General features: G+C 44.2%; 1 protein-coding gene across 1 annotated transcript; it reads left to right on the forward strand.

Moving 5' to 3' along the window:
- Nucleotides 1-11,046: 11,046 nt before the first annotated feature.
- On the forward strand, nt 11,047-21,577 carry LOC137345869 (probable G-protein coupled receptor 139). Its single transcript, XM_068009116.1, has 2 exons — nt 11,047-11,113; nt 20,262-21,577. Exons 1-2 carry the CDS (start codon nt 11,047-11,049, stop codon nt 21,170-21,172), a joined length of 978 nt encoding a protein of 325 aa, XP_067865217.1. The 3' UTR covers nt 21,173-21,577.
- Nucleotides 21,578-23,262: the final 1,685 nt, after the last annotated feature.

Here is a 23,262-nt window from a genome sequence, read left to right on the forward strand (position 1 = left end):
TTTGCTGCAGTCTTCCCACATATTTCTGATAAAGCACAACGGATGGACTTTGTTCTGTAGATGTGACCTCGATTTGGAATGGCTGAGTAGGGTCAGGCATGATTTAACTCAGAGCTTGCATGAAGACCATTTGAAGTTTTGTTTTGTCTTCAGTGTGACAAGGTATCCAGTCCCACTGGATATCAAAACTTCAGACAGCCGCTTTACCATCCCGGGAAAGTCAGGAATACAGTTTCACTGACAGCTAACCAAATCCAAAAATGATGGAAGTACGGTTTTACATTGAGGGAGCGGCAGTCTCGAGATGATTTCCAATTTGTGGCCATCTGCGCTCATTCCCTCCAGAGCGATTCAAAATCCGACGATTGTAACTCATTCTTGAAATAACTGAGCTTTACGCGGATTGACTTTGAGACCCGCCTGAGTCAAAATTGTTAACAGTTGGTCCAGCGATGACAAAGGCCCGTCTCCAGTCTTGGTTGCTAGCAACACATCGTCTACATACTGCAACAGGAACACTGGTCTGTAAAAATCATTCAGGGCTGTTACCAATCGTTGATGAACAATTGTGCGGCCATTGGGGAATCCCTGTTTCAGATAAATCCAATTGCAACTTTGATTCTCGAATGTGAAGGCACATTTATACAAATCTTCCTTTTTAATGGGGATGATCCAAACCCCATTAGAAATGTCCAATGTGCAGAAATACTTCGAACCAACTGGTATTTTCTATAGAAGAGTGGGAATTTCTCACACAACAGGGGAACAGGCTGGGGTTACGGATTTGAGTTTACAATGGTCGATAGTTAATCTCCAACTGCCATCAGTTTTCTTTCCGGGTCAAATTGGTGAGCTCGCTGTGAAAATACCTGGTCTCACAATGACCTGATTAATGAGGGACTGAATCATTTCTCTGATACAGGAGTGACTTTCTATGGAGATCTAGTATTGTTTGATTAATGGGTGAGGAGGTCTGTTGATGGACTCCTCTCTTTCAATCCGCCCGCAGTCAAGTTTGCTGGTTGCAAAAGTAACGAGATGTCTTTGAATCAGCTGATCTATCTGAATATTATCAAGCCTAGGAGGTTCATACACACACGCCTTTTTGACTGCATAGACATATTGAACATCTGAGATTACCATGACATTTTTACTTCCTGATCCGTGACACATACAATTACGGTTATAATCAATAATTGCTCCGTACTGATTTAACACATCAGTTCCCACTATTCCCCTTTCCTGCCGGTATGGTCAGATATACTGGTGATGGCAAAGTGCAGGTAAAGCCCCCTAACCGGAGTTCAGAAGCCTTTCCTGTCCACACCAGAGTATCATTCCCGGTAAAACCTGTCAGTGATGTGGACCCTTTCCCACTGCTGTATAGTATTCAGGGTGTGGGATGTGGATGATCGTGATGACGGAGCTCGTATCAATTAACACAGTCTGTTGCTGGTCCCCCTCAAAAACAACAGAGATGATCGGACCCCCATCACAATCACGCTGTTACCCCACATCCAGCCAGGGGGCAAACCCGCTTCATTGGTGTCTCTTCACAACAGATGCTCTTGGTCGGACAGTATTTACCGACTGCATAATAGCAAATTGGTCTCCAATGACGGATTCCACTTCGATGGTATTGGCTTCGCCTTGGTGTCATGGTTCGGTCGCTTTGGTCAAAATTGCCAGAGTGCTCCGAACCATTGGATGGAGTTGCTTCAAAAACATATTTTTGAAACTGATTTGATTTTTCTCTCCGTGGATGGTTCGAGGGGCGACAATGTTGGGAACGTTTATTCAAAGAATAGAATCAGTTGGAGAAGGTGCGAGCTGACTCATCTGGGCGTTGCTGAGTCTGATGTATCTTTTCAGTTATATTTACCCCCATAATCCCGAGGACGCATAAAATGTGATCTACCATTTCCGCATTGGTCTATGAATTATAAACATCTGGGCCTGCATTATCCTTTAGAACCCTTGTACAGGCAGATAAAGGAATTCGCCTAAGGTCCAAATCCTCGAATTCTGAATCACCCCGTCTAAAATCTGCCAGCGCCTATTTACCTCAAGACATCATCTCCATCTTGTACTGTTCCCAACTCTCTTACACTTGTACCATGACATTTGCTCTCTCTTACACGTGTACCATGACATTTGCTCTCCCTTACACTTGCACCATGACATTTGCTCTCTCTTACGCTTGTACCATGACATTTGCTCTCTTACACTTGCACCATGAGGTTTGCTCTCTTACACTTGTACCATGACATTTGCTCTCTAACGCTTGTACCATGACATTTGCTCTCTCTTACACTTGCACCATGACATTTGCTCTCTTACACTTGCACCATGACATTTGCTCTCCCTTACACTTGCACCATGACATTTGCTCTCTCTAACGCTTGTACCATGACATTTGCTCTCTCTGACACTTGTACCATGACATTTGCTCTCTCTTACACTTGTATCTCAGTGATGGTGAGGAGAACGGATTGCTCCCCCTCATGCCCCACGTCACCGTTTTGATTTTTCACTGTCTTCTTTGATACTGCAGTGACAGAACTGATTCTACTTTCTCTTCAGTGGGAAGGGGAAGCGGGACACGGGACTACTCTGTCAATAAAGAAGGATGTTACTGTGTGTTGTCTGATGAACTACCATGCTCGGAGGGTACAACAGAAATGGTGAACCTTGGTAACTAGGTGCATTAAAATGACTTCAATAGCCTCCAGTATAAGGAAAGGTTGGACAAGGCCTGTAACCGGGACATTCAGACACTCTGAACTGTGTATCTGACAAAAGTATACTCCACAGGAACTGCATTTTAAGGTGTTACTGGATTGCTCCTTCTTCCTATCAGTGGGGGACAGGTCATCCCTGCGGGCGGTGAGGGATCAGGCTATTCCCAGTCAGACACACACGCTCTGGGTCAGACTGTCATATATCCGGTATCTCACTTCCCCTGGTAACGGTAGTGACCACAGCCCGCTGTCTACCTAACTGTCAATCTAGTTCACAAATCCATAATTGACACTGAGTATAATCTACCTCCAGCTCTCACTGGTTAATGTATTCTCAAAGGACACCTCCAGCGTCCCCTGGGTCTAACTGAAGCTTTTCATTTTCTGCCTTGCACTCGGCAAGTCCCTGTCTTAGCTGTTGTGCTTCAACATCCACTGCCCCAGCAGTCACAATTGAATAGTTCTGCTGTTGTCGCATATCAGCCGTTCTGTCGGTATCTCTTTCTCGGTCGCGAACACGGGTCGACAGACTTAACATCTGCTGATCCATTTGGATACTTAAGGCCTCTAACACCTGACCATTTTTCTCTCTCTGTTTTTCCAGCAGCTGCTGTAACTCCTGGATCTTTCGATTCTTTCTCCTGATAATCTTGTCATCTTCCGCGGCAACAAAGTACGTTCCAAATGCCAGAAGGCCCGGAGTCTTCCTGCCCTCAACTTCTTATTTTCCACTCGTCCTTCAATAAAGGTGATCACTTCCCGAAAAGACACCCTCTTCCTTCCTTCTGTAGTACTCTCCTTGATGAGACAGCATTATTCTTTATTAATAGAGTTCTCCTGTTTATTCTAGTCCTGCCATGGTCGCACCTGAAAGTCTGAAATCTTTGTTGCGGACAATCACTTCAAGCACGAAATTAACCAATTCAGGCAAGAGGATACTTGATTAATAAATCCAGAATGTTTATTGAGAGTAAAACAATACTTAACAATTGAAAGTAAAATTATATTTAGCAGACTTGGGAATATAACTTTCCAGCTCCAGCAGGTGAACTTGGTCACAGAGTGAGGAGGTTCTCTTTCTTTGATCCAGATCTCTCCTCAGGTGGATGAACGTGGCTGATGGTCTGTGCCTTTACCTCCGAGCTCTTCTAGTTTCCCTGCCTGACAAAATGTTGCAAGACCCCTGTTTTTAACATCTGGATGACCATCACACCATCTCAGTCAGGCTCTTGTAAAACAATAATTGGTTCTAGTTGTTGCTAGCTAAACTTAATTGGTTTTTAATGATGTCTTCCACTAACGGCCACCTGTGTTCTTTCGAGTACAATGGACTGGTTTCAAACTGTCTCCAAATCTGATCTTAAACAACTTCTCCATTCATTAAAGCCAAACTCTTGAAAGTCACGATGTACCATCTCATGGGCTTTATCAGGATCCTAGAAAAGTCCAATGATGAACACCTTTTGCTGAAATTGCACTTTCTGACACAGAAACAGAAAATTACAGTAAGTAAATTTAATAAGCTTTAAATGAAAACACATTCTATCTAAAATGATTATTGATTCACTAATTATAACTGAATCAAAGTTCATTACTTTTACAATCATCTGTTTCCTGATGGGTAACTATGCATCAGTTAACACACAATAGAAAATGGTTTAATTGGTCACTTGTTCGTATTAAAAAGGCTTCCTTGACCTTGTTATTCATGACAATGGATACAATATAAAAATGGTCAAGTTAAGCTAAAATCTAACTCCCCAAATCTACCTACAAATCTATCCAAGACATAGCAGCCCGCTTGATCAACACCCCATACACCAACTTTATCATTCACTCCTTCCACCACTGGTGCACAGTGGCTGCAGTGTATACCATCTACCGGATGCACTGTAGAAACTCATGAAGGTTCCTTCAACAGCACATTCCAAACCCACGGTTTTTACCCCAATACATGGGAACACCACCTGCCTTCTACCTCCAAGTCACACACCATCCAGACTTACAAATATATCGCTGTTCTTTCACTGCCGTTGGGTCTAAATCCTGGAACTACTTTCCAAACAGTCCTATTGGTGTATCTAAAATGGATGGACTCCAGATTCTTCAGGGTAATTAGGGATGGGCAACAAAATCTGTCCTTGTCTGCAATGCTCACACCCAATACACGAAGAATAAAAATCTGGGTCAGCCTCAGGCTGTAGACAACAGAAAGATTTGGGAGTCCAAGTGCAAAAATCATTAAAAACAAGTATAAAAAAGTTATCAAAATGGCCAACAGAATGCTGGCTGGAATACAAATGCAATTATTCAGTTCTTCATTTAGAGACAGACTTGTTCAGAACCAATCAGGAACACTGCTTATAGTTCTGGGAATCAATGTTCAGGAAGGATATAATAACCTTGTCGTGGATGAAGCACAGATTCAACAGAATGATACCGGGTTAAAACGGGTTAGATTATGAGAACAGGTGGAAAACATATGGTTTATATTTCCTTCAGTGGAAGAGATTGAGGGCTGCTCATTGAGAAGTGAATACAAATGTTAAATGTTTCTATAGGGTAGATACAGAGAACTCTTTCCTCTGCTGGAAGAATAAAGCACAATGGAACATATTGTGGATTTCACACCACAAGGAGCAGTTGAGGCAAATATCATCGATGTATTTAAAAGGAAGCTCATTTTTTCAGATGAAATGTGTGTAATAGTAATAGAAGGTCATAGTGATAGTGTTAGATAAAGAGAGGTGAGAGGAAGCTCCTGTAGAGGATAAACAGAGACCAGATGGGCCGAGTGGTCTGCTTCTGTGCTGGAAATTCTATATAATTCTGTACAATGAATGTTCAATGCGAGTGACGTCCTTCAAAAGTGATATCAGGAAGCACTTTTTGACACGAAGGGAGGTAGAAATTTAAAACTCACTTGTCAAAAAGCTGTGAATGCTGCGGGTTCATTTATAGCTTTTCAGGGCAGTGATTTTTTTAAGCTGTAGGTAGCAAACGATATGGAGCAAAGGTGGGGGCGGGAAGGGGGCAGATGGGAATGGAGCTGAACTGCAGATCACAATGATCTAATTGAATGGCGGAACAGGACTGAAAGGCTGAATGGCCTGCTAATGGTCTTAATGTGCTCATGTTACAAGTCTTCACCTTAGAATTAGAATTAGAACATTACAGCGCAGTACAGGCCCTTCGGCCCTCGATGTTGCGCCGACCTGTGAAACTATCTGACCTACACTATTCCATTTTCATCCATATGTCTATCCAATGACCACTTAAATGCCCTTAAAGTTGGCGAGTCTACTACTGTTGCAGGCAGGGCGTTCCATGCCCCTACTACTCTCTGAGTAAAGAAACTACCTCTAACATCTGTCCTATATCTATCACCCCTCAACTTAAAGCTATGTCCCCTCGTGTTTGCCATCACCATCCGAGGAAAAAGACTCTCACTATCCACCCTATCTAACCCTCTGATTATCTTATATGTCTCCATTAAGTCACCTCTCCTCCTCCTTCTCTCCAACGAAAACAACCTCAAGTCCCTCAGCCTTTCCTCGTAAGACCTTGTCTCCATACCAGGCAACATCCTAGTAAATCTCCTCTGCACCCTCTCCAAAGCTTCCACATCCTTCCTATAATGCGGTGACCAGAACTGCATGCAATACTCCAGGTGCGGTCTCACCAGAGTTTTGTACAGCTGCAGCATGACCTCGTGGCTCCGAAACTCGATCCCCCTACTAATAAAAGATAACACACCATATGCCTTCTTAACAGCCCTATTAACCTGGGTCGCAACTTTCAGGGATTTATGTACCTGGACACCAAGATCTCTCTGTTCATCTACACTACCAAGAATCTTCCCATCAGCCCAGTACTCTGCATTCCTGCAACTCCTTCCAAAGTGAATCACCTCACACTTTTCCGCATTAAACTGCATTTGCCATCTCTCAGCCCAGCTCTGCAGCCTATCTATGTCCCTCTGTACCCTACAACATCCTTCGGCACTATCCACAACTCCACTGACCTTTGTGTCATCCGCAAATTTACTAACCCACCCTTCTACACCCTCTTCCAGGTCATTTATAAAAATGACAAACAGCAGTGGCCCCAAAACAGATCCTTGCGGTACACCACTAGTAACTAAACTCCAGGATGAACATTTGCCATCAGCCACCACCCTCTGTCTTCTTTCAGCTGGCCAATTTCTGATCCAAAGCTCTAAATCACCTTCAACCCCATACTTCCGTATTTTCTGCAATAGCCTACCGTGGGGAACCTTATCAAATGCCTTACTGAAATCTATATACACCACATCCACGGCTTTACCCTCATCCACCTGTTTGGTCACCTTCTCGAAAAACTCAATAAGGTTTGTGAGGCACGACCTACCCTTCACAAAACCGTGCTGACTATCGCTAATGAACTTATTCTTTTCAAGATGATTATAAATCCTGTCTCTTATAACCTTTTCCAACATTTTACCCACAACCGAATTAAGGCTCACAGGTCTATAATTACCAGGGCTGTCTCTACTCCCCTTCTTGAACAAGGGGACAACATTTGCTATCCTCCAGTCTTCCGGCACTATTCCTGTCGACAATGACGACATAAAGATCAAGACAAAGGCTGTGCAATCTCCTCCCTAGCTTCCCAGAATATCCTAGGATAAATCCCATCTGGCCCAGGGGACTTATCTATTTTCACACTTTCCAAAATTGCTAACACCTCCTCCTTGTGAACCTCAATCCCATCTAGCCTAGTCATCTGTATCTCAGTATTCTCCTCGACAACATTTTCTTTCTCTACTGTAAATACTGACGAAAAATATTCATTTAACGCTTCCCCTATCTCCTCTGATTCCACACACAACTTCCCACTACTATCCTTGATTGGCCCTAATCTAACTCTTGTCATTCTTTTACTCCTGATATACCTATAGAAAGCCTTAGGGTTTTCCCTGATCCTATCAGCCAATGACTTCTCGTGTCCTCTCCTTGCTCTTCTTTGCTCTCCCTTTAGATCCTTCCTGGCTAGCTTGTAACTCTCAAGCGCCCTAACTGAGCCTTCACGTCTCATCCTAACATGAGCCTTCTTCTTCCTCTTGACAAGCGCTTCAACTTCTTTAGTAAACCAGGGCTCCCTCGCTCGACAACTCCCTCCCTGCCTGACAGGTACATACGTATCAAGGACACGCAGTAGCTGCTCCTTGAATAAGCTCCACATTTCGATTGTTCCCATCCCCTGCAGTTTCCTTCCCCATCCTACGCATCCTAAATCTTGCCTAATCGCATCATAATTTCCTTTCCCCCAGCTATAATTCTTGCCCTGCGGTATATACCTGTCCCTGCCCATCGCTAAGATAAACCTAACCGAATTGTGATCACTATCACCAAAGTGCTCACCTACATCTAAATCTGACACCTGGCCGGGTTCATTACCCAGTACCAAATCCAATGTGGCATCACCCCTGGTTGGCCTGTCTACATACTGTGTCAGAAAACCCTCCTGCACACACTGGACAAAAACTGACCCATCTAAAGTACTCGAACTATAGTATTTCCAGTCAATATTTGGAAAGTTAAAGTCCCCCATAACAACTACCCTGTTACTTTCGCCCCTGTCGAGAATCATCTTCGCTATCCTTTCCTCTACATCTCTGGAACTATTCGGAGGTCTATAGAAAACTCCCAACAGGGTGACCTCCTCTCCTGTTTCTAACCTCGGCCCATACTACCTCAGTAGACGAGCCCTCAAATGTCCTTTCTGTCGCTGTAATACTCTCCTTGATTAACAATGCCACACTCCCCCCTTCTATTACTTCACTGGAAAGTTCAAAGTGAAGCTAACTGGATTGGACAACAATAGAAACCAATAAACTGAGCAGAAAGTCGAATCCCCACCACCGGAAAGAGAATCCGGGGGGATGTAGATTTCCAAAGAGATTTTCCTTCAAATGTGTCAGACCCTATTTCAGTATTGTACAACTCCCGATAGCTTCTTAGAACTGAATGGGATCTCTTTTAACATCAGCTGCAACCTTCACAGAATGTAAATTTCAGTGAAACTGTGGATTTCCCAAGCCAGTGTTCATGATGATCTATTTCTACCTGATATTTTAGATTTATTGTATTTCATGAGTTAGTGCATATAGGGTTCCGGTGGTGGGGATTCGACTTTCTGCTCAGTTTATTAGTTTCTATTGTTGTCCAATCCAGTCGCTCTGAACAGGCTCCAGAAGCTGGCCGAGCGCGTCTACCCTGAGGCACAGTGTGGCTTTCGTGCAGAGAGATCGACTATTGATATGCTGTTCTCCCTTCGTCAGATACAGGAGAAATGCCGTGAACAACAGATGCCCCTCTACATTGCTTTCATTGATCTCACCAAAGCCTTTGACCTCGTCAGCAGACGTGGTCTCTTCAGACTACTAGAAAAGATCAGATGTCCACCAAAGCTACTAAGTATCATCACCTCATTCCATGACAATATGAAAGGCACAATTCAACATGGTGGCTCCTCATCAGAGCCCTTTCCTATCCTGAGTGGTGTGAAACAGGGCTGTGTTCTCGCACCCACACTTTTTGGGATTTTCTTCTCCCTGCTGCTTTCACATGCGTTCAAATCCTCTGAAGAAGGAATTTTCCTCCACACAAGATCAGGGGGCAGGTTGTTCAACCTTGCCCGTCTAAGAGCGAAGTCCAAAGTACGGAAAGTCCTCATCAGAGAACTCCTCTTTGCTGACGATGCTGCTTTAACATCTCACACTGAAGAATGCCTGCAGAGTCTCATCGACAGGTTTGCGTCTGCCTGCAATGAATTTGGCCTAACCATCAGCCTCAAGAAAACGAACATCATGGGGCAGGATGTCAGAAATGCTCCATCCATCAATATTGGCGACCACGCTCTGGAAGTGGTTCAAGAGTTCACCTACCTAGGCTCAACTATCACCAGTAACCTGTCTCTAGATGCAGAAATCAACAAGCGCATGGGTAAGGCTTCCACTGCTATGTTCAGACTGGCCAAGAGAGTGTGGGAAAATGGCGCACTGACACGGAACACAAAAGTCCGAGTGTATCAGGCCTGTGTCCTCAGTACCTTGCTCTACGGCAGCGAGGCCTGGACAACGTATGCCAGCCAAGAGCGACGTCTCAATTCATTCCATCTTCGCTGCCTTCGGAGAATACTTGGCATCAGGTGGCAGGACTATATCTCCAACACAGAAGTCCTTGAAGCGACCAACATCCCCAGCTTATACACACTACTGAGTCAGCGGCGCTTGAGATGGCTTGGCCATGTGAGCCGCATGGAAGATGGCAGGATCCCCAAAGACACATTGTACAGCGAGCTCGCCACTGGTATCAGACCCACCGGCCGTCCATGTCTCCGTTATAAAGACGTCTGCAAACGCGACATGAAATCGTGTGACATTGATCACAAGTCGTGGGAGTCAGTTGCCAGCATTCGCCAGAGCTGGCGGGCAGCCATAAAGACAGGGCTAAATTGTGGCGAGTCGAAGAGACTTAGTAGTTGGCAGGAAAAAAGACAGAGGTGCAAGGGGAGAGCCAACTGTGCAACAGCCCCGACAAACAAATTTCTCTGCAGCACCTGTGGAAGAGCCTGTCACTCCAGAATTGGCCTTTTTGCCACTCCAGGCGCTGCTTCACAAACCACTGACCACCTCCAGGCGCGTATCCATTGTCTCTCGAGATAAGGAGGCCCAAAAGAGTGCAAAGCCAGAACTGTTCACAGTCAGAACACATAACTTTCTAATTCAGTTACGGCTCCTCTACCCGCTTGAAAAAACGGATAGGTTTCCATCGCCGAGCTGGTGCAAAACCTTAAAATCAGTTTGTGAATTCACATGGTGGGTGCATCGACAAAGATGAACCGATTCACATAACAACAGAAACCAAAGCTGCTTTTGTTTAACGCACAGAAGTGATGCAGTCAGGGCCAGGCATTCAGTGTGTTGCTAGATAGAAATGCGGACAAAATGTAATTCCGATTTTGGGCTGTTTCTTTAAAAACAAACAATTACAATGTCTGTTTGCGTAAAACGAGAGCAGCCCAAATCTGCAGTATTTTGCTTTTATTACATTGAAGGGAGTTGGCTGCTTGTTCAAATGACTGGAAGTAATGTCAATGCTCCCCTGCTTCAGGATCTCACGGGAGGTGTCTCTCAATTATAAATATGGGATTTCTCTCAATCTCTCATCCCACAGTTAGTTGGAGTTCCGTGTCCAGCGGCAAGAGTCACCATCACTTCTCAGACAGAATGAGAGTTCCATTGAGCTTTTATCCATTTAAAATGTTACCACCGCTTGTCCAGACAGGAATGATTTACTATCCGATTATAGCAGCAATTGGAATCCCAGGTAAGTGATTATATTCAGTCACTAAATGTACAAAGTAGAGGTTAACTGTATTCCTGCTCTTATCTCGGTAACTGTTCCTTTTCACTGTTTTTTATTCTCACGCCAATCCAAAAGCAGAACCTCATTCCTTGTATTTTCCACTCTCCTCTACTCATTACAGATTATTTGTTGACGTTAAAATGTTCTTTTAAATCTCCATCAAAGCCTGCAGCTTATTTTCTTCATTTAACATCTTCAAACTGGTTCCGTCTGAACTGAGAATCAGTGCAGTGTGATAAAACGGATTATTTCAGTTTAATTTTTCCGTTGCCCAACAGACTCACTCTCCTCTCCATTCCAGGAACAGTCAGTAATATCTGACAAGCAATAACTTTTACTCTTCCTTCACTGTTTTATAAAATGCCCCAGTTTCTCCCCCTCTGATTTCTGCTGGGGACAGATCTGCTGACAGATATATACTTGTGAGTACGGACAGTCAGCACCGGGATTTGTTCAGTCCCATTATTCAGATATTCTCACTGTTCTCAGTCTGTTTCTATAATGTGTTGGATCTTATTCCTGATGATCACAATCCACTCCGAGTGTGGATTTGTTCTCCGTGAAGGAACACAGACTCTCCCTCTAATCTTCTCTCCTGGCCGGTTACCAGCCTGTTCTCAGTTACCTCTTCTCCCACCGAGCGGGTATTCTGTTCCTTTCAGCCGGTGGGAGGCAGCTGGTTTCTGTCCCAGACCTTCCTGCAGGTGGGGCAGGGAATTCAACACAGTGAAAGAGTGATTTAAACACTGCAGCGGGACTCTGTGAAACGGTCCTGCGTTGCCCCAGTTGAGAAACTCGTTTCAGCTTTCACCATCCGGATTTTACCAATCTCACGCTCGCAGTTTGATACAAAAACGCTGCACTCTGAGCATGTCCGTCCACCCAGTCAAATCACTGGTCCTCTCAAATATCATGTAATTTAACTCCAGATTCTTGTACATAGAAGATATCCTAATCATATTTCCACACCCTGTCCCCCTAAACCTTCACCACCTCTTCCTCCATCCACCTGTTCAATCTACTCTGTATCTGGATATAGTTTCTGCCTCAACCCCTAATCCTGGAACTGAACTGCACCGTTTCCCAACTCTCTTTGTGAAGACATTTCTCCTGTTTTCTGTTCCAAATATCTTCCATTTAATCTTTCAGCTCTGCTGCCTCCTTCTTCACCGTCTCATTTTTTCGAAACCATGTTCTTCCATCCACCTTCTCCCACTCTTCCATAACTTTAAACACTTCCATTATATCGCCCTGTAATCTATGTCGCTGTTACTTTCTTCTCCCTCACATTTACAGTTTAATGTGACAGAGCCCAGTGTGTGAAAATGGTGCAGTTTAACCCTTACTGTACCACGGACTCAAATTCCCCACTTGAGGTGTGAAAGTAAAATCTCACAATCAGTGGAACGAGTCCCCATCTCCAGAGGACACTGAACCTTTACAGATTTATTTTTGAAGAAATGTGACCGACATTAAACTCCAATGCTCCGGCTGTTGTTTTTTGAAATTCTGCTGAGCCTATTTAAAGATGTTACACAGGAAGAGAAGAGTGAAGTGAGTTGTCTCACTGTCTCACTGACTCTCACTAACCTCAGGGCCAATGCAGCCCAATGCTCCCATTGGAAGATTCACTCCTGTATTTCGAAGGGTTTCTCTGAATGTATCCGCTCACGGGGTCAGTTAGATCTCGGTGTCCCGCAGCAATATTCATAATTATTTCTCATAGATAAATGAAGTTTAATTTATTGTGCATCCATTTGACCAAGCGATTCTTTGTGTTCCTGGTTACGGATTCTAAACTTATTTATTTTATGCAGGGTTTAACTGTATCACCGCTCGTTTTGCGTATTCTTCAAATTGCTGTGTTTCTTCTGAAGTATTTGTTTTGCTGTTTCTAATTCAAGATCAGAGTTTAACTATATATCACGTCAGTAGATATCACGTCTATTACAGTAGAGAAAGAAAATGTTGTCGAGGAGAATACTGAGATACAGACTACTCGGCTAGATGGGATTGAGGTTCACAAGGAGGAGGTGTTAGCAATTTTGGAAAGTGTGAAAATAGATAAGTCCCCTGGGCCAGATGGGATTTATCCTAGGATTCTCTGGGAAGCCAGGGAGGAGATTGCAGAGCCTTTGTCCTTGATCTTTATGTCGTCATTGTCGACAGGAATAGTGCTGGAAGACTGGAGGATAGCAAATGTTGTCCCCTTGTTCAAGAAGGGGAGTAGAGACATCCCTCGTGATTATAGACCTGTGAGCCTTACTTTGGTTGTGGGTAAAATGTTGGAAAAGGTTATAAGAGATAGGATTTATAATCATCTTGAAAAGAATAAGTTCATTAGCGATAGTCAGCACGGTTTTGTGAAGGGTAGGTCGTGCCTCACAAACCTTATTGAGTTTTTCGAGAAGGTGACCAAACAGGTGGATGAGGGTAAAGCCGTGGATGTGGTGTATATGGATTTCAGTAAGGCGTTTGATAAGGTTCCCCACGGTAGGCTATTGCAGAAAATACGGAAGTATGGGATTGAAGGTGATTTAGTGCTTTGGTTCAGAAATTGGCTAGCTGAAAGAAGACAGAGGGTGGTGGTTGATGGCAAATGTTCATCCTGGAGTTTAGTTACTAGTGGTGTACCGCAAGGATCTGTTTTGGGGCCACTGCTGTTTGTCATTTTTATAAATGACCTGGAAGAGGGTGTAGAAGGGTGGGTTAGTAAATTTGCGGATGACACGAAGGTCGGTGGAGTTGTGGATAGGGCCGAAGGATGTTATAGGTTACAGAGGGACATAGATAGGCTGCAGAGCTGGGCTGAGAGATGGCAAATGGAGTTTAATGCGGAAAAGTGCGAGGTGATTCACTTTGGAAGGAGTAACAGGAATGCAGAATACTGGGCTAATGGGAAGATTCTTGGTAGTGTAGATGAGCAGAGAGATCTTGGTGTCCAGGTACATAAATCCCTGAAAGTTGCCCCCCAGGTTAATAGGGCTGTTAAGAAGGCATATGGTGTGTTAGCTTTTATTAGTAGGGGGATCGAGTTTCGGAGCCACAAGGTCATGCTGCAGCTGTACAGAACTCTGGTGCGGCCGCACCTGGAGTGTTGCATGCAGTTCTGGTCACCGCATTATAGGAAGGATGTGGAAGCTTTGGAAAGGGTGCAGAGGAGATTTACTGGGATGTTGCCTGGTATGGAGGGAAGGTCCTACGAGGAAAGGCTGAGGGACTTGAGGTTGTTTTCGTTGGAGAGAAGGAGGAGGAGAGGTGACTTAATAGAGACATATAAGATAATCAGAGGGTTAGATAGGGTGGATAGTGAGAGTCTTTTTCCTCGGATGGTGATGGTAAACACGAGGGGACATAGCTTTAAGTTGAGGGGTGATAGATATAGGACAGATGTCAGAGCTAGTTTCTTTACTCAGAGAGTAGTAGGGGCGTGGAACGCCCTGCCTGCAACAGTAGTAGACTCGCCAACTTTAAGGGCATTTAAGTGATCATTGGATAGACATATGGATGAAAATGGAATAGTGTAGGTCAGATGGTTTCACAGGTCGGCGCAACATCGAGGGCCGAAGGGCCTGTACTGCGCTGTAATGTTTTATGTTCTATGTTCTATGTTCCTCCCATTCCGCCACTTTCTGCATATGATCTGCTTACTGGGATCATAATATGCTTATAATATCCCGCAAAATCTCCTCTCTACACTGTCAGCCTCGCTACCTCGCTGTATTTTAAGAAACTCCTTAAAAACTACTACTTTGACCAAGTTTTTGGTATTTTTTTTACTTCTTTCATGGATATGGACATCGCTGGCATCATTACCCATCCCTCATTGCCCTTGACAACTGAATGGCTTCCTAGGTCACTTCAGAGGGCAGTTAAGAGTCAACCACATTGCTGTGGGTCTGAAGTCACATGTAGGCCAGATCACATCAGGAAAGCAGATTTTCTTCCCTGTAGGACATGAGTGAACCACATGGGTTTGACAACAATCAATGATAGTTTCATAGCACCATTACTTAGACTAACTTTCAATTCAAGATTTGTTAATTAATAGAATTTGTGTTCTACCAGCTGTTGTGATAGGATTTGAACCCGCATCTAGGGCATCAGCCTGGGTATCTACATTACTAGTTCAGTGACATGACTACTGTACCACTGTCTCCCCATCTGACCTCATATCTCTTTATGTGGTTCTGTGTCACAGTCTGCTTCATAATGCTCCTGTGAAGCACTTTGGCACATTTAGTTACCATAAACGCGCGCTATGAACAGAAGTTTTGTTGTAGAAAACCCCAAATTGTTATCTTCATGCAATGTCATCTTGTGCACGTGTATTAACTATTATCTAAATGGTGAAAGGTTGCAAAGCTGTAAGATGTAGAGGGATCTGGGTGTCCTAATGCATGAATCACAAAAGGTTAGTATGCATGTACAGCAAATCATTAGGAAAGCAAATGGAATGTTACCGTTTATTGCGAGGGAAATTGAATACAAAGATAAGGAGGTAATGATTCAGTTATACATGTCATTGGTGAGACCACATCTGGAATACTGTGTACATTATTTGTCTCCTTTTTTGAGGAAGGATGTAAGTGCGTTGGAAGCAGTTCGGAGCCGGTTTCCTAGACTAATGGAGTGGGCAGGTCGTCTTCTGAGGAAAGCTTGGACAGTTTAGGCTTGTATCTGCTGGAGTTTAGAAGAGTAACAGGCAGCTTGATTGAAACATAAACCCTGAGGGGTCTTGACAGGGTGAATGTGGAAAGAATGTTTCCTCTTGTGGGAGAATCTAGAACTTGGGATCACTGTTTAAAAATAAGTGGTCATCCATTTAAGACAAAGATGAGGATTTTATTTTTCCATCACAGGGTAGTGAGTCTTTGGAAATCTCTTCCTCCAAATATGGTGGAAGCAGAATCTTTGAATATTTTTAAGGCAGAGGTAGATTGATTCTTAAGCTGATAAGCAAGGGGTGAAAGATTATCGGGGATAAAAACAAGAAATGCTGGAACCATTCAGCAGGTCTGGCAGCATCTGTGAAAAGAGAAGCAGAGTTAACGTTTTGGGTCAGTGACCCTTCTTCGGAACCGGTTGCGAGCTGGGAGACAGAGATCGGTGATGCATGTTAATGTAATGTTACTTTCCTTTATCTTTCGGATGTATGAATGATAAACTGTGCATGAGATGCAGTTGTACAGAGTCTTGGTCAGACCCCCGCTGGAGTACTGCATTCAGTGGGGCAGCGCCCCACTGGGAAGATGTATTGGCGTTGGGGCGGGGGTGGCCTGGGGGTTTCAGCCCAGATTCAACAGACTGATACCAGGGCTGAAAGGATCAAATTCAGAGGACAGGATCCATAAACTTAGCCCGTGTTCCCTTGTGTTCGGAATTTTGATGGGTGACACAGTCCAAGTATTTAAATTGATAATATGATTTGAAGGGTAGATGGAAGTAAACTGTTTCCTGGCGCCGTGTAATCGAAAACAAGGGAAAATAATCTTAAAATTAGAATTATGCCATTTAAGAATGAAAGCAGAATTTTTCACGGAAGGAATAGCGGAAATCTGGAGTTCGTTCTCTTTAAAGCCTGTTACTGCTTGCTCAATTACATTTTAAAGACTGAGATTGATAGATTTTTAAGGTAAGAATATAAAGGACGATGGAAACAAGACATGAATGGAGTTAAGGCACAGATTAGCCAGGGTCTAATGGAGTGTTGGGAAAGGCTTGTGGGGCTGAATAACCTCCTCTTGTGTTCTTATATTCCTCTGCGTTAATCACCAGATCATCAGAACTTCTGAAATGAGTGAAACATTAATCGCAAGACTGGAATCAGTGTAACTGAAACCTCTATCGGGACAAATGGTTTCTGATGTTATTCTTACTGAGTTTCGAGTTCCCAGTAAGTCTCTCTGAAGTATTACTGATGGTCTAAATCCATCTCTCCCTCGATGAATGCTCTCTCTGTTCATTTACTCTGTTCGTTTTGAAGTGATTATTTTGCTAATTTCAGGTCTGTTACAGAAATTACGAGAATATCATGCACTGCCGTTCCTCCATTTTCCATTTGGGATATATTTATTGATAGGACAATGTTCTTTCAAACTCCAGCTAACACACCAATGGTTTTCTACATTAATAGTCTCGGGCTGTTACGGTTTTATTTCAGAATGTGAACAGCATTCACAGAATGGGATATGATGAGATTATGAAGTAGTTCCAGTTAATCTGCAGCAGCGACACGGGCCTTTGCTGAATGTTCTCCTGTGGACATTCTCTGGTCACTTTATCTCCATCGCTCTTCACTGCAACAGCCGTGGTTCAGTGGTTCCCCTCTCCTCTCTGAGTCAGGAGGATGTGGTTTCGAGACCCTTTTGAAACTCCAGGTTGATAGTTCAGTGAAGTACTAATGCCATGCTGCACAGTTGAATAACAGACACTCCTAGGCTGTTTTATATGAACCTCAAATTCACAAACTCTGTAGCTTCCAAATCAGTATTTTTTGACTCACAATTTGCGCCACCGGATGTGATGTCTTTCCTATCGTACTCTTTCGAACAAAGTACTCCTAAACGAATATCACGAAACAGATTATTATTTTGTGGGGCTTTGTGTGCAAATTCACATTTAATTGTGCACTCGGAAGTCAAAGTGACCACCTCCCGACAGAAGGTGAAGGCCCATATTGACACTGTGTGTGAAACTTACCAGAGCTAGGTATTACTGCGAAGTTCAAGGAACTCTGTGCTGAGGTCGCTGGTAACATTGTTGTATTGCCAATTATTTCCTGAAACCACACTGGTCAAACATCATATTCAAAGCTTCAATCGTGCACCAACTTCAGTAAAGATGTATCCTCGCTAAACTGTATGATAATTTTGTATGTCAGTTGAAAAATACATTATAATGTTTATATTTCGGATATGACACGAACAATGAACGCTGAGGCTGAAGGAATCGAGAGTTGGGAAACGATAAGCATTAAGGAACAGTTATAATGACATTTTTAGATTTAACAGGCGACATTGGTGGTTGGATTCTGTGAGCGATGGACATTGTTTGCTTTGTTTCCAGTCATTGCATAACATTTACAAACAGAAACAAGTATAAATGATTGTAATCGTTTTATAATTAGATTCATTGTTAATTCAGAGTCACGACTCCTTAAACTGTCACTCTAAGTAAGACGGGGACTATAATGAATAAATCATTGAATAACTGGTACAATTGTTAAATCAATGACTATTTGAATAACGAACAGGTGGCATGATTGATCAATGTTTATGGCAGAATATTTTAGATAAATAAGTTACGAACGAAACTAAAACGTATTGGGAGCAGTCTCACCACACGGACTGCAACGGTTCAAGAAAATGCCTCACCTCCATCTCTCGCAGTGACTGGGAAGCAACACAACATCTCTGATTCCGGATTACTGCAGTCATTTTTCTTAGAACTTTCCCACGACATTTCTGTGTCAAAGGTACCCGTCCCACTCACTCCTCACCCAACCACACACACACAAACACTGAATTAAATTAAGCTTATACACTCTGAAACGCCTGTGATAGAATTTACACCGAAGAGTTTATTATCAAAGTCAGTTCTAGAGGAATATAGTTAATTATTTCGACACCAGCTGCTCAGGATGTCTCTTCAGTGCAGAAATGTCTCTGGTACATGTTGTATTCTCTCTCTCTCTCACTTTCCGGCTTACCCTCTTTCTATATCAAATTGTTAAACTGTTGAAGGACACAATATCCTGCAGATCCCAAGGATCCCAGTCAAACTATTCGGAATATCTCTTATATTGTTGATTGTTTGTTCTGGAGCTCAGGTTTATATATTGCCCCGATCCTCTGGGATGGACTTCAGGACAGTCTTTCACACCAGGGAGATGGATTCTCAATATTGCTGATGTACCGGTTTAATATTACAGAGCGATTCGGCCAATTCAGAGGGAACACCTTCTTACTCATTATCTCTGAAGGTGACTCTCGGTAGGTATCTGGTTTTACCTGAAACCTCTGGTCTCACTTGCACTGATCTTTGCAGCCATCCTGGTATCGCCACCACCATCTCCCTCTGAGGTTTCCTGCAATATCAGAGGTGACAACATCCTGGTCTGGATTGTCGTCCTTCTTCTATCGTCTACTTTGGAAAGTTCTTCTGTTCCGAGGATCAACGGATGAAATATTGTTGTGTTGCTGCTCACATCTCAACTTCACTTTGCGGCCATTGTTGGATTTTATTCAGATGGGATTGTGTTGTTTAAATCGCCGATGAATTTCCAGAGAGGGGAAATCGGCTGAACATCTGAAATGTTCATCCGGTGGTTTGTAAACAGAAACTTCTGTTATTTGGTCGAGTTGATCCACAGCAATTCACCATGTAATATGTTGTTTGGCAGCTGTTTTTCACCGGTCTTTACTCATTACCGCTAGTCTGAAAATATAACCTGGCAACTCTAGGCCATTTCCCTCACCAGGTATCTACTCTCCTCTGCTGTTCACGGATCCAAACCCCGCCGTTTAATCTAATTTCTTGGCAGTCCTCGTTTAGCATTTACCACATTTTGGGCCGGTTTCATTCTCACGATTCCCTACTAGATCATTTATCTTCCAATTTATTATTGACCATTTATTACTTATTTTCAATTAATTTTTTTATGTTTTCTTTTGATTAGTTCATTTGTTCTTTCACTGGACTGTTACTTCTTGCAATTATTTATAGTTTATTATCTCACTGTTAACTTACTTGTAGCAGTTCAATGGCTGGAAATTTACCCCGAGCTCTTCCGTTCTCCACTGCACGTCCGATGATGTTACAGTGGAACGGGAGCAGCTCTGAGCAAATTCCACACAAAGTCTACTTGGTTCGTTCTATGTTATTTGCTAAAGGTATCTCTTTAAATTTATTTACTCCACACTGTATACATTACATTGCAATTTCATATCAAAATCTTTTCAATTACACAGTTCCAGCAGCGGTAAAGTCCAGTTCCCATCCCATGATCCTGCAGTAAAGGACATTTCATACTAAACACTGTGGACCTGAATCATTCCTTGTATCCTGATGGATGATCCTTTTTTTTCTGTTCGTTTGTGTTTTGCAGTAAATGTGATGACGATTGTGATCCTGTCCCGGGGAAAGTGCGGTCTCTCCAGATGTATCACTCACTACCTGGTCGCCATGGCAGCAGCGGATCTATTGGTCACTATCACTGACGTGGTGTTAAATCGGATTAATGATTATTATTTCCCGACTACCTTCCTGTTTCTCACCCCTGTGTGCTCTTTCCACAGCGTCCTGGTTCGTGCAGCCACTGATATTTCTGTCTGGTTAACAGTCGCTTTCACTTTTGATCGTTTTGTTACTATTTGTTGCCAGAAGCTGAGGACTAAATATTGCACCGAGAAAACGGCAGCTGTCGTTATAGGAACTGTGTGTCTGCTGTTCTGTTTTAAAAACATTCCCTGGTACTTTACATTTGAACCCTACATTACAATCGACAACATACCCTGGGGCTGCCATCAAAAGCTGCAGTATTACACATTAACTGCATGGGTAGCATTTAGCTGGATTGACCGCTGTCTCACCCCACTGCTCCCAACATTCCTGATATTACTGCTCAATGCTCTGACCATTGGACACATTTTAGTGGCCAGTAGAGTCCGCAGGAGGTTGAGGGGCACCAGGAATGCCGTGGATCACAGTGATCCGGAGATGGAGAGCAGAAGAAAATCTATCATTTTACTGTTCGCTATATCCGGAAACTTCATACTGTTATGGATGACGTATGTGATAGTTTTCCTATTAATCCAAATTACAAAGCAATATTATTCAACAGGTTTCAATGACCCGATGATGATCGCAGACTATACCAGCTACATGCTCCTGCTTTTGAGCTGCTGCACAAACACGTGTATTTATGCAGTGATCCAGACTAAATTCAGAGAGGAGCTGAAGAATGGGATGAAATATCCACTGAGGATAATACTTACATTATTGAAACAAAGAAAATAACAGAGGAATTCCCAGAATTGAAGCTGAATCACATCTCATATTATATCCTGTGTTCTTTGTGTCTTCTGCTGACTCCATCTCTGGCCCACTCTGCTCCAGTTGTAATGTTGGACAATATCAGACAAAGACTGTGTTTTTCAATGTAGGAGTCTGTGACCGAGGTAGAAACGGTGACATTATCCAGATGATAATAGAGGTTTTTGTTTTCTCTTTGTTTTCTCAATGAAATTGATCCGGATGAAACTGACGAGCACAGCTGCCGATACTTCAATCTCCGATCCTGCTGTCTTCACAGTCCAGAGTGTCTGCAGCCACGGCATGCGGTAAGTCCATTGAGGTGAAGAAGGAGCTGCGGGACCCGAGAGAAGTCCTGAGAAAAGGTGCCCCGAACACCCAAAAAATCCACGAACGCCCCCCCCCCCAACCCCCCGGCCGCAACTTCAAAGCGCCCGCGGGAGATGGCTCGGAGAGCATCTGCAGCGCACTGTCGGCAATGCTGCATGCCTTTATTTAAACCACTGCAAAAAAAAAACCCTTAGCAAATGTAATCGCCTCTAAGTCTGCTTCACCTCCCGAAGGACGTGGATGAGCTTTCCGGACGTCGATGGTGGGCACTGAGGAAATGGCTTATTACCTGCACCAGCTTCCCCCCCACTCCCACCCCTTTACCCCCCTTCCACCCCCCCACCCCCGTCCCCTTCCCTGCTCCACCCTCTCAGCTCACCCCCTCACAACCCCCGTCCCAGCCCGCCCCCCCTCGCACCATCTTCACCCCACACCCCCTTCGCCTGCAACCCCCCCACCCCCTCCCTCTACCCCTCCCCCTTGCATCCCCTCCTCCCACCGGCACCATCCTACACCTGTGTAGGGGCCCCAACAACCCCACTGCCCTGTGGGCGTCTCGGGAGGGACCAAGGCTAAGGGAGTAAACCCTAACAGAAAATCCGGAGCGGAACCCCGTAGGCGGTCATGTGTCACCTTTGGCATGTTTCCGGCAGTTCCTGCAGCCATACTGGTGCCAAACGTCGTGTCCTGCACTCCTTTGGACCCCACCAGAAAGGCCGAGAGGGGGGTTTTGACGACTGGGCAACTCTCAACCTCCATAAATTTGCCCAGGCATGCGCCATGGAGAGGTCACTCCATAGTTGCCTCACAGCGACTAAAACAACACGGAAGGCAGCAGTTATGGGTTATAAGTCCAGATAAATTGGCGTAGAAACTGGGCGCCACGGGTTGCCTTTGTCGGTGGGAGAGGTCATTGCACCTCACTGGACAGCTACCGCCCGCCTCAAACCGGGCAGCCCCCGGTCAATAAGGTTCTGTCCCGCCACAGTCTGCCTGCTTCAATGGGTGCTTGGAGTTCAGGGTCATTGCCCGAAAGGTGGACTGATACACCGCACCAAACAACATGAAAAAAGGAAAGAAGGTACCAGCCCTTTGCTTTGCAAGCTGGAACGTCAGAACTATGTGTCCTGGCCTGTCAGAAGACCTTACACAAATCAACGATTCTCGGAAGACCGCCATCATTAACAACGAGCTCAGTAGATTCAATGTGGACATTGCAGCACTTCAGGAGACTCACCTCCCGCGAGTGGCTCTCCAGCAGAGCAAGACTACACCTTCTTCTGGCAGGGCAGGGATCCTGAAGAACCAAGACAGCATGGAGTGGGCTTCGCCATCAGAAACTCCTTGCTCAGCATGATAGAGCCTCCCTCAAATGGCTCGGAACGCATACTGTCCATCCGACTGCTCACCACCTCTGGTCCAGTACACCTACTCAGCATCTATGCTCCAACACTCTGCTCCCCACCTGAAGCTAAAGACCAGTTCTATGAACAACTCCATAACATCATTAGCAGCATCCCCAACACCGAACACCTATTCCTGCTGGGGGACTTTAATGCCAGGGTTGGGGCCGACCATGACTCATGGCCCTCCTGCCTTGGGCGCTATGGCGTTGGAAGGATGAATGAGAACGGGCAGAGACTGCTTGAGTTATGTACCTATCATAACCTCTGCATCACCAACTCGTTCTTTCACACTAAACCCTGTCACCAGGTTTCATGGAGGCACCCAAGATCACGTCGTTG

This window comes from Heterodontus francisci, chromosome 29, assembly GCF_036365525.1.
Source record: "Heterodontus francisci isolate sHetFra1 chromosome 29, sHetFra1.hap1, whole genome shotgun sequence".
NCBI lineage: Eukaryota > Metazoa > Chordata > Chondrichthyes > Heterodontiformes > Heterodontidae > Heterodontus > Heterodontus francisci.